The sequence below is a fragment of the Trematomus bernacchii genome, unplaced genomic scaffold (assembly GCF_902827165.1).
Source record: "Trematomus bernacchii unplaced genomic scaffold, fTreBer1.1, whole genome shotgun sequence".
In the NCBI taxonomy this organism is placed as follows: domain Eukaryota; kingdom Metazoa; phylum Chordata; class Actinopteri; order Perciformes; family Nototheniidae; genus Trematomus; species Trematomus bernacchii.
In genome coordinates, this window is record NW_022987609.1 from 4,469,462 (window position 1) to 4,482,849 (window position 13,388).

At 41.0% G+C, this 13,388-nt stretch overlaps 1 protein-coding gene across 13 annotated transcripts in view; it reads left to right on the plus strand.

Moving 5' to 3' along the window:
* rap1gap (RAP1 GTPase activating protein) overlaps nucleotides 1-13,388 on the plus strand; it is a 47,422-nt gene that overhangs the window by 4,979 nt on the left and 29,055 nt on the right. For all 13 annotated transcript variants that reach the window (XR_004555985.1, XM_034131800.1, XM_034131801.1 and 10 more), the window contains exon 2: nucleotides 5,536-5,571. Coding sequence is in view for 8 of the 13 variants with exons in the window: in XM_034131800.1 (XP_033987691.1) it covers nucleotides 5,536-5,571 (36 nt within the window). In the remaining 5 variants the exon portion in view is untranslated. The remainder of the gene's footprint in view (nucleotides 1-5,535; nucleotides 5,572-13,388) is intronic.

The following is a 13,388-nucleotide window of genomic DNA, read 5'->3' on the forward strand; positions in this document are numbered from 1 at the left end:
GAACGTGTGTTGACTGTATAATATGATAAAGACTTTATTCAGATATACTGAATAGGCCCGAATATTGTATTCATCCAGGCATCCCCCCGTCTTGTTTTTGCTGAGTAAATGTTGGTCTGTTGTTTGATCCAGACTGAAATATCTCGACAACTCTTTGATGGATTTTTGCACAGACATTTATGATCCCCAGAGGATGAATCCTACTGACATCAGTGACCCCCTGACCTTTTCTGCACCAGCACAGTCAGGTTGACATTTTGGCTTTTAGTTTAACATCTTGACAACTGTAAGATGGATTGCCATAGCATTTTGCACACACATTTACGGACCCTCAGGATGAATTGTTGTTGAACTCTTCTTCCAGCACGATCATCAGGTCATAATTGCAGTTTGTCCAGTACTTATGCTGCGTTCACACCGGACGCGATGCGATGTTTGGGGGCGGCGCGATTACATGTAAAGTCAATGCAGAGACGCGGACAGACGCGAATTCGCTCCGACGGCGCGCATGAAGCGGTGGACGCGGCGCGAATCACGCGATTGAGGCGATTGAACGGTGCCGCGTTAAACGCGAGAGTTCAATTTTTTCAACTCGAGCGTCAAATTCACGTGACGCGCTCTCGCGGAAGCCAATCAGCGGTGAGGATCTCAGCCTGCCGTCACTGACGTTCAACCACACAACATCAGCCGTTAGCTGTTAGCAGTTAGCACACAGAGCTCACAGCTCCTCATATCTGTTCAGAAACTGGACAAAAGTTAAACAAGTACAAACCACAGACTGTCTGTGTCATGGCGAATACAGTCGCTGCTTATTTATGTCTGTAGGCCGTTGTTATGAGTGTGGACGGAGCATATACAACGTTAGCTTAGCCTGGTCGACCCGATCTTCATTCAGAAAACAAGCATTTTAAAAGGTTTTTCTCCTGCCGTCTTGTCTGCAGACTTGTCAAGCATTAATTCATGGTTTTTACTAACCGGTATCAGTATGTTGTTACTTCGGCATCATTTAGAAACGTGTATTACAATTTAATCACGGTAAAATATGTTCATTTTGTTGTAGTTGTAGCTCCCGAGCCAGCGCGTCTTGTTTGAATGATGCGAGTAAACACAGCTGGCAGCCGCGGTGAAACTCCAGCGTTTAGAGCGATGCGAAAGGAGCGATTAGAGCGAAGCAAATATTCGCATCGCGTCCGGTGTGAACGCAGCATTAGGTTTATGACGTAATACTTGCCATATTAATCTCGTTCCTTTGCAGCCTTAATTGTGTATATATATCTTTTTGTAGCTAGAGCGAGCGTTTGGATGAGGTGCTGAACACTTGAAACAGACTTGAGAGGGGGAAAAAACAGTTACACAATCCATATGCATCTCTTCTTTCAGTAGACTTTGCGGAGGCCTTTTTCAAGATCAACAACCAAGCATACACCTCCTGCTCCGTCAGCGCCGGGGTGTAATTCCCACTTTGTTTTTGGGAACCTGTTGGCATGCTGACGTTTTTATTTATTTCTACTGTGCCTCTCAAGTGAAGCCTCACAGAGCTGCTACTGTAGCAACTCTGATAGGTGTGGCTAATGCTGTAATGATGCTATAATGGCTATGTTCCTTGCTGTGACATAGTGACTGCAAAATGTAATCAAAGGTGTATTCTTGATTGGGACGACAGGTGTGACCTTTTCACTCTTGTTTTGGTCGCAGAGTATTAAACCCAAAGCCAGGCTTGCAGGCTCTTAATCCGTACTAGGTGAACTGAGCGTAACAATTATATTAACTCACTGCAAATGTAAAGTAGCCATAGGGAAGAGGAATCATTTCTGAGCAAGCTGGCTTCACTGGAATTGTGTTTTTTATCAATAGTTTTACAAAATCAGTTAATACTAATGTCTCACTGTGTCATAGTATATGCGCCATCATAGCACTAACTTTACAATGTGGTTCTACTTCTTCATCTGCTTAAATATGAAAGCAGCGAGGGTCTAAAAATGAAATGGTGAAAGGCTGTATTGATAGCTAGTGTGGTAGTTAAGATCCCAGACCTCTTAAGATAATTTGGTTAAATATGTGTTTGTTGCCAACCGATTTCTTCTTAACTCAGAGTGCCTCTTATATTTCATATGTTTTTGCAGTAGTTTTAGTCAAATGTTTTGCTTTAAGCTGGATTTCCTCCGGGTTGACTCCTCAGCCCTGTCTGGTGACCTACTTGCCAGGAGCAGTGTTGCTGACTCTGTACAAACTGCACACCCTTCCTAATTCCTCAAGTCAAGAACATATTCAAAAAGTTTAGCAGGGAAGAAATTAAGACATTTGGAGATGCGGATTAGTTTGTATGAACACATTTTTAAAGCTGACATGTTCTTGCCCTCTGGTTTCTGCCTTTAGCCTTCTTATCCCTCTTACATGGCTGAGAGCGTAGAAGAATCTTTAAAAGTTGTCGCAAAATGTGGTTACTGCATCCCAGGTCCTTTGTTGTGCCATGCGTTCCTAAGTGCACCGGTTCATCTAGCCTTTCTGTCATTAAAAACGGTTTTCAACGTGTGTTTCGAATGTGCAAATAGGACTCATTGCAAACAAATGCATTCGCGCAGGCACATACTTTTTGTCCACTCCAGCCGTTGTTCTCTCAGAGGGGGACAGATTATTCTTTGTGTTGCTGATAAGGCTGGGTGTCTTTTGTGTCCCACTGTTTTTGGCTCTGCTACTTTATCTGTGCTCTGCCCAGGGTTGCTTTCTTTATAGCGTGTCTCACGATGGAGTTATATTGATTGGATATGTGGTAATTGAATGATTGTTGGGTGTATTACAGATTTATTTTGAAATGTTTTTAGATACAAAAGTGATAACATGGTAACTTTTACTAGTAGACATACTATTTCTGTACTTCAATCCAAACTTCTCATAATGTTTAAACAATTGTTTTTTCTTTATGATTGGAATGAAGGTCAGAAGCTCTTCCTCTTCCTATTGTAGCCTCTACAATATATTCCGTTTTCTTATACGATGCGACATTTTCTTTGGGCTCCGTCGTGTGGTTCTACAGAAGATTTACAAAACAAATCTTACACAGTAAAATACATTTACATATTAACACACAACTTATGTACATATGCACAGTTCGCCCATATACGCAGACAGACCTACTGACAATGGCGACCTATTGCACAAGCCTCATGGCCATCAGTTACATCTATATTGAATTACTTATATTGAGTGTTGAGAAGCTTCATGGACATATGCACTGGGGACGGAGAATGTCCCCTTACTGAAGACAACATATTTTCTGTCATCAGACAGCTTACACAGCCATTCTATAGATGAAAGCAATATGTCAGAGCAGTACAGTATTTGTATGTTTATATTGGCACAAGTTTGGGCTGTTTGGCATAAGAATATAAAACAGCCTTGTCCTTTTCATAATTTGGGACAAATTATCTTTATCTATGTTGATATGAGGTCTCAGGCTTTGGGTATCATGTTTTGTTTTGTATTGGAAATGTCCTGTATTGGTTTGGGTATTTCAGTTTCAAGCCTTTATCCAATAACCTGGACACACCCTGGTTGATTTCATTTGATGGGAATTCCATGAAACCTGAGAATGGGTGGAGGATGAGGTTTAGAAAATGTTATTCTTTGTGATGTAGTACATATAAAAGCAGCTCTCCTCTCCTCAGACTGTGAGTGCAGAGCCCGAGAGCCCATAAGTGTGTTGGCTCTCTCCCAAGGACCAGCATGCATTCCACTCAGGATGTAGCTCTGATTTATCTGCACTCATGTGTCTGTCAGTCTCAGTGAAATCAACACTGGTGGTAGATTTGAAATAGAACAGCACCACAAAATCCAGCTCTGTGTCAGTGTATGTCACATGGAGACCTACTGTAGGGTTAAAATCATGAGCCATCTTCTGCACAGAGGGAATCAGGTGACGTCGTACTGTAACAACACAAGTCTGTTGATTTGTGACTCCGCAAACAAACCCCCCAAGGCCGGTTTCCTCTCACTGACACCGTTTTCTAAGAAGGAGGAAGCTTTAAACTTTCATTTATCTTTCGAGCACTTCTCGCAACAAAAGAAGAAGTGCAAACTTGGTCCTACTTTTCTTTTCTAAGGTCTTTTTTTCCCGATAATAGTGTTGAAATGGAGTGAGAAAGGAAGCGGGATATGACATCCAACAACTTGTCCCATGGCTAGAATGAGACGTTGTGGTTCCAAGGCATGCACTGTAACCACTTAGTTAACAGGGCACTCTGAAATCAATTACACTTTTTATTGGCTTTTATATGAATGAAAACAGAAGCTCCTTCTGTAGCCTGACTCATGGGCTTATACAGTATTTACCATGTGAATTCTTTCATCAAGTGCCACAATGACGTTAACAAGTATGGTTTTGAAGGAAATGTCATCAGCTTTTGATGGATCGTGCTGTCCTTTTGCACAGACATTCCCCTGAACTAGAGTGGTGAACATGACAAACATTAACCTGATAAGCATCAGCATATTTAACATGCTGACTTTCACATGTAGCTTGCAGCCTCACATGCTTCTGGCATGTCTGTAGGCTTTCTACCATCATTTCCGATACAGCGGGAGTCACATCTCTTTCCAGAATTGCTTGTTTGATCCCTAGGGTGTTTCTGTGTCAGGCAAACGAATAATGTTGATGAAAAGATGAGTAAGAGGTCCGAACTCTGGGGTCTTTCCTTGTTCACACAGGGTGGAGAGCAGTCAGCAGCTCTGACTTGAGCGATGAAGCCATACAGTCATAGGAGACCAGGTCAACAGGGGAGGAAACAACCTGAAATCAACCTTACAGCTTGGGGATATTTGCTGTTGTGTATTACCTTTTTCTGTGGCGTAACTCTGAGGATTTGTAAAGGGGTCACTAAAGGTCACCTAGAGGCAGCTGCAGGATTCCTGAGAGACATACTACACATTCTCTTGTCCCTGTGTCACCACCACCAGCTATCACAAGAGACAGACTCACAGCCTTGAGTCATTCACTGGGACATAGTGCAACTCTTATCAGTATTAAATATCCACTTTGTTTTTAACCGTGAAGTCCAGTGCTGCATCCCAAGAGAAGTTGTAATGTGTGTTTATGACTGTGATGTCCGGTTTCCTTATGGATCTAAATGTCATAATAAATAGCTGTTTGGTTGATGAGTTGAGGGGTAGCCATGATTTTCATGAACTAAACTTCAGACGTGAGGTTTCCACTGCACACACAGTGCCATCTTCTGGCAGAAACACTACGCTGCATCATAAGCTTTCCAGCATTGGATCATCTGGTTGTTTGCAGCTCCTAAATCTGTTTATCCAGGGTGGTTTCAGGACAGATGATAGTTTATCCTGGAGTGACCCTGTGTTATTTCAATTGTTTTTTCCTTGTTCAATGGACATCTTGTAAATGTTAAAAGATGGTCCAACATACGAATGGACATCTTGTAAATGTTAAAAGATGGTCCAACATACCCTCTAATGAAATTAGTTCTTATTTAATACTGTTTATAAAAACTGTATCTTTTCCTTTTGTATTTTCTTTAGAGTGGACAAGACATTCAACAAGGCCAGGAGCTTATGGTGAGTGTTTATATTTTTCTTTGTGGAGTGATGTGTTTCTGAGTAATGTGTGCCTTATTTGAAGAATGTCCTTCCTTTGCATGAGTAACAATAAGTGGTACTTTGGTGTGCCATCATTTTGTTGATATAGTTTATTTTGTTAGTGCTCCATGACATGTGATCATGGTAATGTGCCAGATGAATCAATACATTAGCAATGACTATAATTATCCTAGCTATTCAAAATATTTGACTAGCTACACACCGGTTTGAGCAGGCCAATCTTTTTAAACGCCAGCTAAAGACACATCTTTTTTAGATGAGCTTTTCATTAGCAACCCCCCACTTTAAATGTTCTTTTAGTCTTTATTATTTACCTACCTTTATATTGTTTTATTTATTTTACATGTCTTAATCTTTTTATTTTGTTGTTGTTGAAATTGTTACAATTCTTGAGGCTTTCTGTAGTGGAGTTCAAGGTCACTGACTAAGCCAGTGGTTCTCAAGCTTTTCCTGTCATTCCCCACTTTGCTCCAATCAAATGGTAGGCCAAGCTTAACATTGTCAAATGTATCGTTCTACAACAGGGGTCTCCAACCTTTTTTAGGATGAGAGCTACTTTCAAAAAATAAAACAAGTCGTGAGCTACTTTTACTTCTCTTTTTTTTGTTTTTTGCAGTGTATATTTTTAGCACATTTTAACATTATTATATGCTTACCTTTAACCTTTGTGTGCTGTTTGGGTCTGTGGGACCCGTTTTCAGTGTTTACTAAAAGAAAATGTATTACATTTAATTATTTTAACCTGCTTTATTTGGGGGTGGACCTCACATCCTCTAGGGGGGTCCGGGGGCATGCACCCCCGGGAAGATTTATTTTTAAATGTTGAAGTTAAATGCATCAATCTGGTGCGCTTTGAGCACAAAATGAATTTATGGATACAGCTCTCAACACTCAGATTAAAGAGCTGTATACTTTTCAATAATCCAAACATCTTTAGAATATGATTACAACCAATAACAAATCATTTAAACTTGTTTATTCTTATCTTATGTTACCTAGTTAGCATTCTTTCTTTTTATTTATGCATATTTTACTAATCACTCATACTTTTAAACTGTTTTTTTTTTTTTTTACTGTCCTATAGTACACATTGGAATGATTACTTTATTTTTTACAACTAGGCTATATTAAATAGATAAAGGTGTGCTCTCTCTAGCTCTCTTGCTCTCTCTCTCTCTCTCTCTCTCTCTCTCTCTCTCTCTCTCTCTCTGTCTCGCTCGCTCACAGAGGCTGTGTGCTCCTCCGTGGCGATGTCGGCTTGTGTTAAAAAATGATAATACACATAGGCCTATTTGTAAAGTGGGGGCACACAAACGGGTTTTCGAAAAGTGTCACGGTTAAACTCCTTATGAAGTGGTGAGCTGTGCGGCCTGCACCGGTACCGCATCCGCTGCCGCAAACACCCGCCGTTGCGAGGCTCCGGCGGGTCCAGCGCAGCGGCGCTGTGAAAGTCCACCGCCGTTGCGAGTCCCCGACTGTAACAGTCCACTACCGCCCGCGAGGATCCAGGTTCGATTCCGGCCTGAGGTCCAAAAAATGTATTTAAAAAAATAATAATAATAATCTCCCGTTCATCGTGTCCATTCGCGACCCACCTATCACATCTCTGCGCCCCACACTTTGAGAAACGCTGGACTACGGCCTTGAATGTTTTAAATGTGTGAATCAGTCCAGCGAGTAGAGTGTAAATATGATGAATGAGCCAGTGGAGACAGCAGCGGAGAATCAGACACCCTGCTGCTGTCTCTGCAGTGCTGGCACAGGCTGTGAGTGGCACAGGGAGGCAGACAGGGAGCTGAGCATGCACACCTCTTGCCACTGCAGATAGACCTCTCTATTCCTGAAAGCTTAAGGTGTGGTGGCACGAGTGTCTGGCCCTCAAACCTGTGAGTCTGCCTGCAGCAGGTTAAACAGTGTCTGCCGCAGTATCATCACTCCATCCCTCTGGAATACAGAAGCAGGAGGATCTCTCCTACAGGCCTGCATTACTCAGCAGAGGCCGGGCTTGTTTGCAGGGACTGCAGTCTGGCTGTCGGGCGAACACTGCAGCAGACCGTATCAGAACAACTGCTGCTCGTGGTGCAAAGAAAAGAGGAGAAAGAGCACTTGGAGAATCTAAGAAAGGATACAAAACGACAAAAGAATTGTGGGCGTGACGAGGAGGACAAAGGAAGTGAGTGGATGAGAAGACATGACAGAAGGAGAAAGAAGAGAACAGTGTCACAAAATACATAGGGAGTTGAGCAGTGACTCACTTGGTGTTTTCAGCATTTTTCGTCACAGCCATGCGTGTCTTCAAAGCAAGGAGGAATTCAACAAACGAGGCCAAATGAAATTGGAGGATCCTTCCCATTGTGTTAAAAGAACTTGAATTATCTTACATAATCATCAGTGTTTATGTCCAGCATGAAGAACATATTTCTGTCAACACCTGTGGCTTTTAGAAAGGATTCTCACTCTGTCAAGCTTAAGGACAAATGCTAGATTTCAGTGGAAAAAACAAGTGGAAGAGCCAGAGACCAAATCTTACTCCAGGTACCGTGTGATGGACAGGAAGTGACTGGAAATTGGAAAGTGAATTATTTCCTCCATCGGCAAAACTGCAACAGCACAACTCAGCAAAATGCCGTGCTCACCTTTCCGAATTGGAAGGCCAAGAAAATGCTGGTGAGTTTCTTGTTCACCTGCTTGAAGATAGGATAACAGCATGCTTCCTCAAGCTAATGCTTCATAAGAGTGAAATATATCTCCATGATGCATGTATTTGTGCCCTTTACCAATACTCGAGAAATTATTATAATCTATAAATTAATTAATCAAACTTTATTTGTAAAACACCATTTGGAAATGTCTGTGATATTTAATGTAACTATTTCACCTAAAGCACATGAGAAATTAAAAGGATTAAAATATAACAATATAAAACCTAAAAATAATTAGAAGTAATAAATAAAATATAAAACTAAAATTAGATAAAATACAATGACATGTAAAATATATAAGGGGGAATAGAACACTTAATAAAACATTAGTTCTTAAAGGGCCCATGTCATGCTTTTCCGGTTATTGCCCATCCCCTTGTGTGTTATGAAGGTTTGTATGCATGTAAACGGTGTGCAGAGTCACAAACCCTCAAAGTACACCCTGTAGCGAGTAAAACTCTAACACAGAAAATACCTCCCCAAAACGCCTCGTTGGAGATACGTCACTGGCCATTTGATTCTTCCATTTCGTTCCGGGTACGGCATGATGTCAAGCCATACCCGGAACGAAATGGACCAATCCGTGGAGCCGTTACGTTACGTCCGCGGAGCCGTTATGTTAAGCCCCCGCTGATTGGTCCAAATTGACCAATCCACGGACTTCCTCACACACACATCTGTGTGCAGGGAGCAGGCAGCTCAGCTGATTTCTCCTCCCTGGCTGCAGGCTGATAACAGACAGTTGGGATCGCGGCAAAATTCTCTCTGCAGACCCATTCTCACAGCGTTTATCAACCTTTTTCTTACTCAATATCAAGCCACACTTATTGTTTTTACTTCGGATGTGAGTTTGTGTGTGCTCAGGATGAGTTTGGCTGTGTTTGGCTGTGTATCGCTAACAAGGAAACAACACCTCCACGGAGCTCAGCGCGATTCACAACGTCCCGACCAATCAGAGCACACTGTGCTCACAGGGAGGGTGGGGGCTGGAGCTTTTGGAGCTACAACGAGCCGTTAAAGGCAGAGAGTGAAATTCAGTGAATACAAGTAGTTTACAGAGATGCTGTATGAGAAACCAATGTGAGTTTGGAAAAATGCACAATATAAATCTATTCTAGTAGACCTCAACAATGGAATTATGATCAGTGGAAATGGCCATGACATGGGCCCTTTAAACAAAATGAATTACCATCAGAACAACCAATGTAAGGACTTCAAAACAGGTGTAATGTATTCTTTCTGAATCAATTGTAACTGATTGTTTAAAACCCATAAGGACCCACCGTGACACGGGTGTCACATGAACTTTAAATGTTCTGGAAAGTTCCTTATACAGCTTTAGCCTTTATTTTATCTCATGAAGTCCCTAAGTGACACACACTGAACAGTCTGGTGGGTCATGGTGGTCCAGGACATGTGATTTTGTGTTCCCATGACAACATGTCCAAGATGTCCATGTGCCAGGCTAACACATGTGAGAGAACTACTGTAGCTACATTTCAAAAGCTTTTTTTTTGTTGCTAAAGGTAAAATTCAAGCCATTTAAGAATTAAAATGCTTACATAACATGTCCTTTATTACATTTAACCTGTTGTGGAAACATTTATTGATCAAATTGATATGAAACAAATGAGACAAACATCGCGGTGACACTGGTGTCACATCGGGACTTTAACCCTAAACTTTCACAGTAAACCCGGAGTGACACATATGTACAATTAGAAATATTATTATGATCTGCTCAGTTAATTTAGCTGATTCAATTATATTGAGTTAATATGTTCTTATTCTTCAATTCAAATAATGTTCAAACTAATTTAAACCAAAAAATCATCCTCATTAATTAAGTTAAAAATAAGAGTTATTTTACCATTTAAAGCCCAATGTGACATATATGTCACATTTCAGATACTTGACACTAGGGGGGGTTTCTTGTCAGAAATGTGTTCTAGGTGGTCTATTTAGTCTAAATGATGTTCCCCTTAATTTTCCCAAAAGTAGAAATGGGTCCGGGTTCTTATGGGTTGGATGGACCAGATAGGAGAGCATAATAATAGACAAAATGCCATCTAGCAGTCTTTACTCATGTTTTAATTTTTTATGTTAGATGATATAAACATAATTTGTAGAGATACCTTGCTTACAGGAGCATTACAATCTAATTCTGAATCAAAGAGGACAACAACTTTTCTTGCTTACTGACTTGAGCCATGATGTTGAGGATTTATATTAGGACAAGTTTCTCTCTGTATAACCAAAATGTCAGTTCTATTCTATCCCATGCTTGCAAAGATCATAAAGGGATAATAAGTTCTCAGAACACTGTATACGTGGTCAATAGGCGATGAAGCCTAATCTGTTAAATGTATTTAATGTGAGGAAGTGCTCGATCTTTGATCCTCTGACTCTTGTTGTTGATTTAACGTTAAATGACCATCTTCCATCTGGTCACTCACACTAAACAGATGATCCTCAAGCCCAGTGTCCCTATCCGGGGAGAGACCTGTAATTGGATTTAATCTTGCCTTGCTAAACTCCCCTGATGGGAGGAAATGGGAGAGGAGGGTTAGTATGGATAATGGCTGCACTGAGATGTTTTATAAGAGCCTCTCCCTTTCACTCTGTCCGTCACAAATACGTTCATGTGTCCAGACTCAAAGTGCACTCTGCCTGTCTGTCCCTGGAGCATGATGGATTATCGTAGCAGGTTGTTTATGGTATAACTTCCTATCAATCCTTTCAAACAACTTGGCCACTGATCCCACTGTCTTTTGCTTCAGATGACCTGACCCTCATTTAGGACAAGTCTGCACTTTTGAACCCTCGAATGCTACTTTTGCTAGACATTTAGAATAGATGGTACAAAAGTTGATCAGTTAGGATACCAGTTTGGTTTTAAATGCCATAACAACAATTAATTATTTATTTTAACCCATACAACTAATTTTGTTTCTTCCCAAAAGTATATACAGTATATTTTACAGCAAGGACTTTACTGTCCATGCAACAGTGTGTTTTTTGTGTTACTCCTCTAAGATGTTTGAGCTCCCCTGTGCAGAATTTGACCCTAAAAGTGTATTTTTACATACCCCATCAACAAGGTGATTTTGAGACATCCCAACTATGCAATTGTGTCATCGCGAGTGGCTTGGAAACGTATGAGTCCAACATGCAACTTGAGAAGGTGTAATGTGAAAAATGTAAAGGTCCAGCCCAGGAACACTGAGAGTAGATTTTCTGGAAATTAAGACTTTGAGTTTTGTGTGCAACAGTTTACATTTAAGAAGATGTAGAATTAACATTTAAATCAAGTTTTTATGGTAAAGCCATAGTAGATAAATCATTAATTGAAGCTGTGTATTTTTTTTTAAAGTGTCTAGAGGTGATTTTTAAGTTTAAGCAGAACAGTTATGCTTGTGTTGGTTTTGGTTGCACTGTCCTTTGTCTTCTGCCCTCTAGTGGTAAACAGTTGACGATATGTACAGTTCAGTCTGTAATATTTCTAAACTTTATTAATGATGAATTGGTTTTCAAGTCGGATAAACTTTAGAAACTCAACAATTTGTCCTCATGTGAGGTCATACTTTGTTTGTAATGGTATTCTAAAAACAGGTTATTTTACCGCTGCTGAATAACCTTGCTATCTATTTCCAAATTGTGTGGTGAAATACCTCTTTCTATTTTTATGATGCTTTCTAAATTCTAGACCCATTTCCTCCTTTATGTCCTGTTCCTTTCCATAAACACTTTAGAGGTGTCACAGTCTCTCTCTACTGTTTGTTTTCCCCTGATTTCCCATGAGATGTCACTCTGAATCATCCTCTGTCCTTCTCCTCTGCACATGCGCCCACATCAGCGCTCGATGCCGGGCCGGGTGTCAGATCGCTTGTGCACGCTCATCTGTGTGTGTCAGTCTGAGCTGTCTGTGAGAGCGGACATAGTGGAAGAGCAAACTGTCAAGCCAGATCAGACTACACTGTCTCTGCCGGGGCCTCCTGCTGTCTGACCAAATATAGCAGCAAAGTGACAAGCTCGCCGCTGGTTCTACTCATCTCAATAATCCAAATCCTAACATGTCCTCCACCAACCAGCTCCGGCACACTGTCTAGAAAAACATAAAGCTCCGATGACAGCAGGCTGTTGAAGGGTGAGAGGAGTGCCAGGCAACGTTGAGAGGACATTTCGCGTTTACTTTATCTGTATCTTGAAGATTTTCTGCAGCAAAGATGTTCTGTCAGCTTGTTTCAAGTACACACCTTTGCCTTCAAACCACAGCACCTTCAGGAGACAGGTCTTCAGGTGTTGAAGAGGCAGACAGGGTCTTTTATGCCTTGTGTTAGTAGATGTGTATATGATCGTGTATACATTTGAGGATGTGTATATATATATATATATATATATATATATAGCTTGTGGGGTTAATTTATTGACACCTGTCCTGCTGAGGATGGTGTGATAAGCTGGTGGGAAGAAAATCACTTTCTATTCCCGGCTTTCCTATTATATATTTGTTTATCTCCCATGGGAACTTACATGATCCTATTGTGGTTGTTCTTGTCATGATTGATACGAGTGATGCACGCTTCATAGATCAATGTGCAAAACGTTTAATATCACTGAACACACAAGTATCTCCAACACAAAAGAGCACCAAGTGATCCCGCTGTGACCCCCTGTTGTTGAAAAGGCACATCTGCATGGTTGTGATTTCCCCAGGGGGCACATTTTCAAGGAAATCTGGACAGTGACATTGTGAGAGATACGCAAGCTGATATTCAGGACACATTGGTAGAATGAACATGCTTTATTCAAAACCACCTGCTGTACCCGGCCTTTTAATGCATACTGGATATGGCCAGCTGTCAGGGGGCTCAAGGGAACCCATTGAGGAGTCTCCTCACGCATCAGACCCCACATGTATTTTATTATCTATAATTCCAACCATGTAGCATTTAAACATATAGCACATATTTAAATAGAGTATATTTATATTCTTCCCATGCATTCAGTGACACTTCCTAAGAAATGTGCTCAGACAGACAAGTAAGTAAATCCGGTCTGTTCTAATGTCTT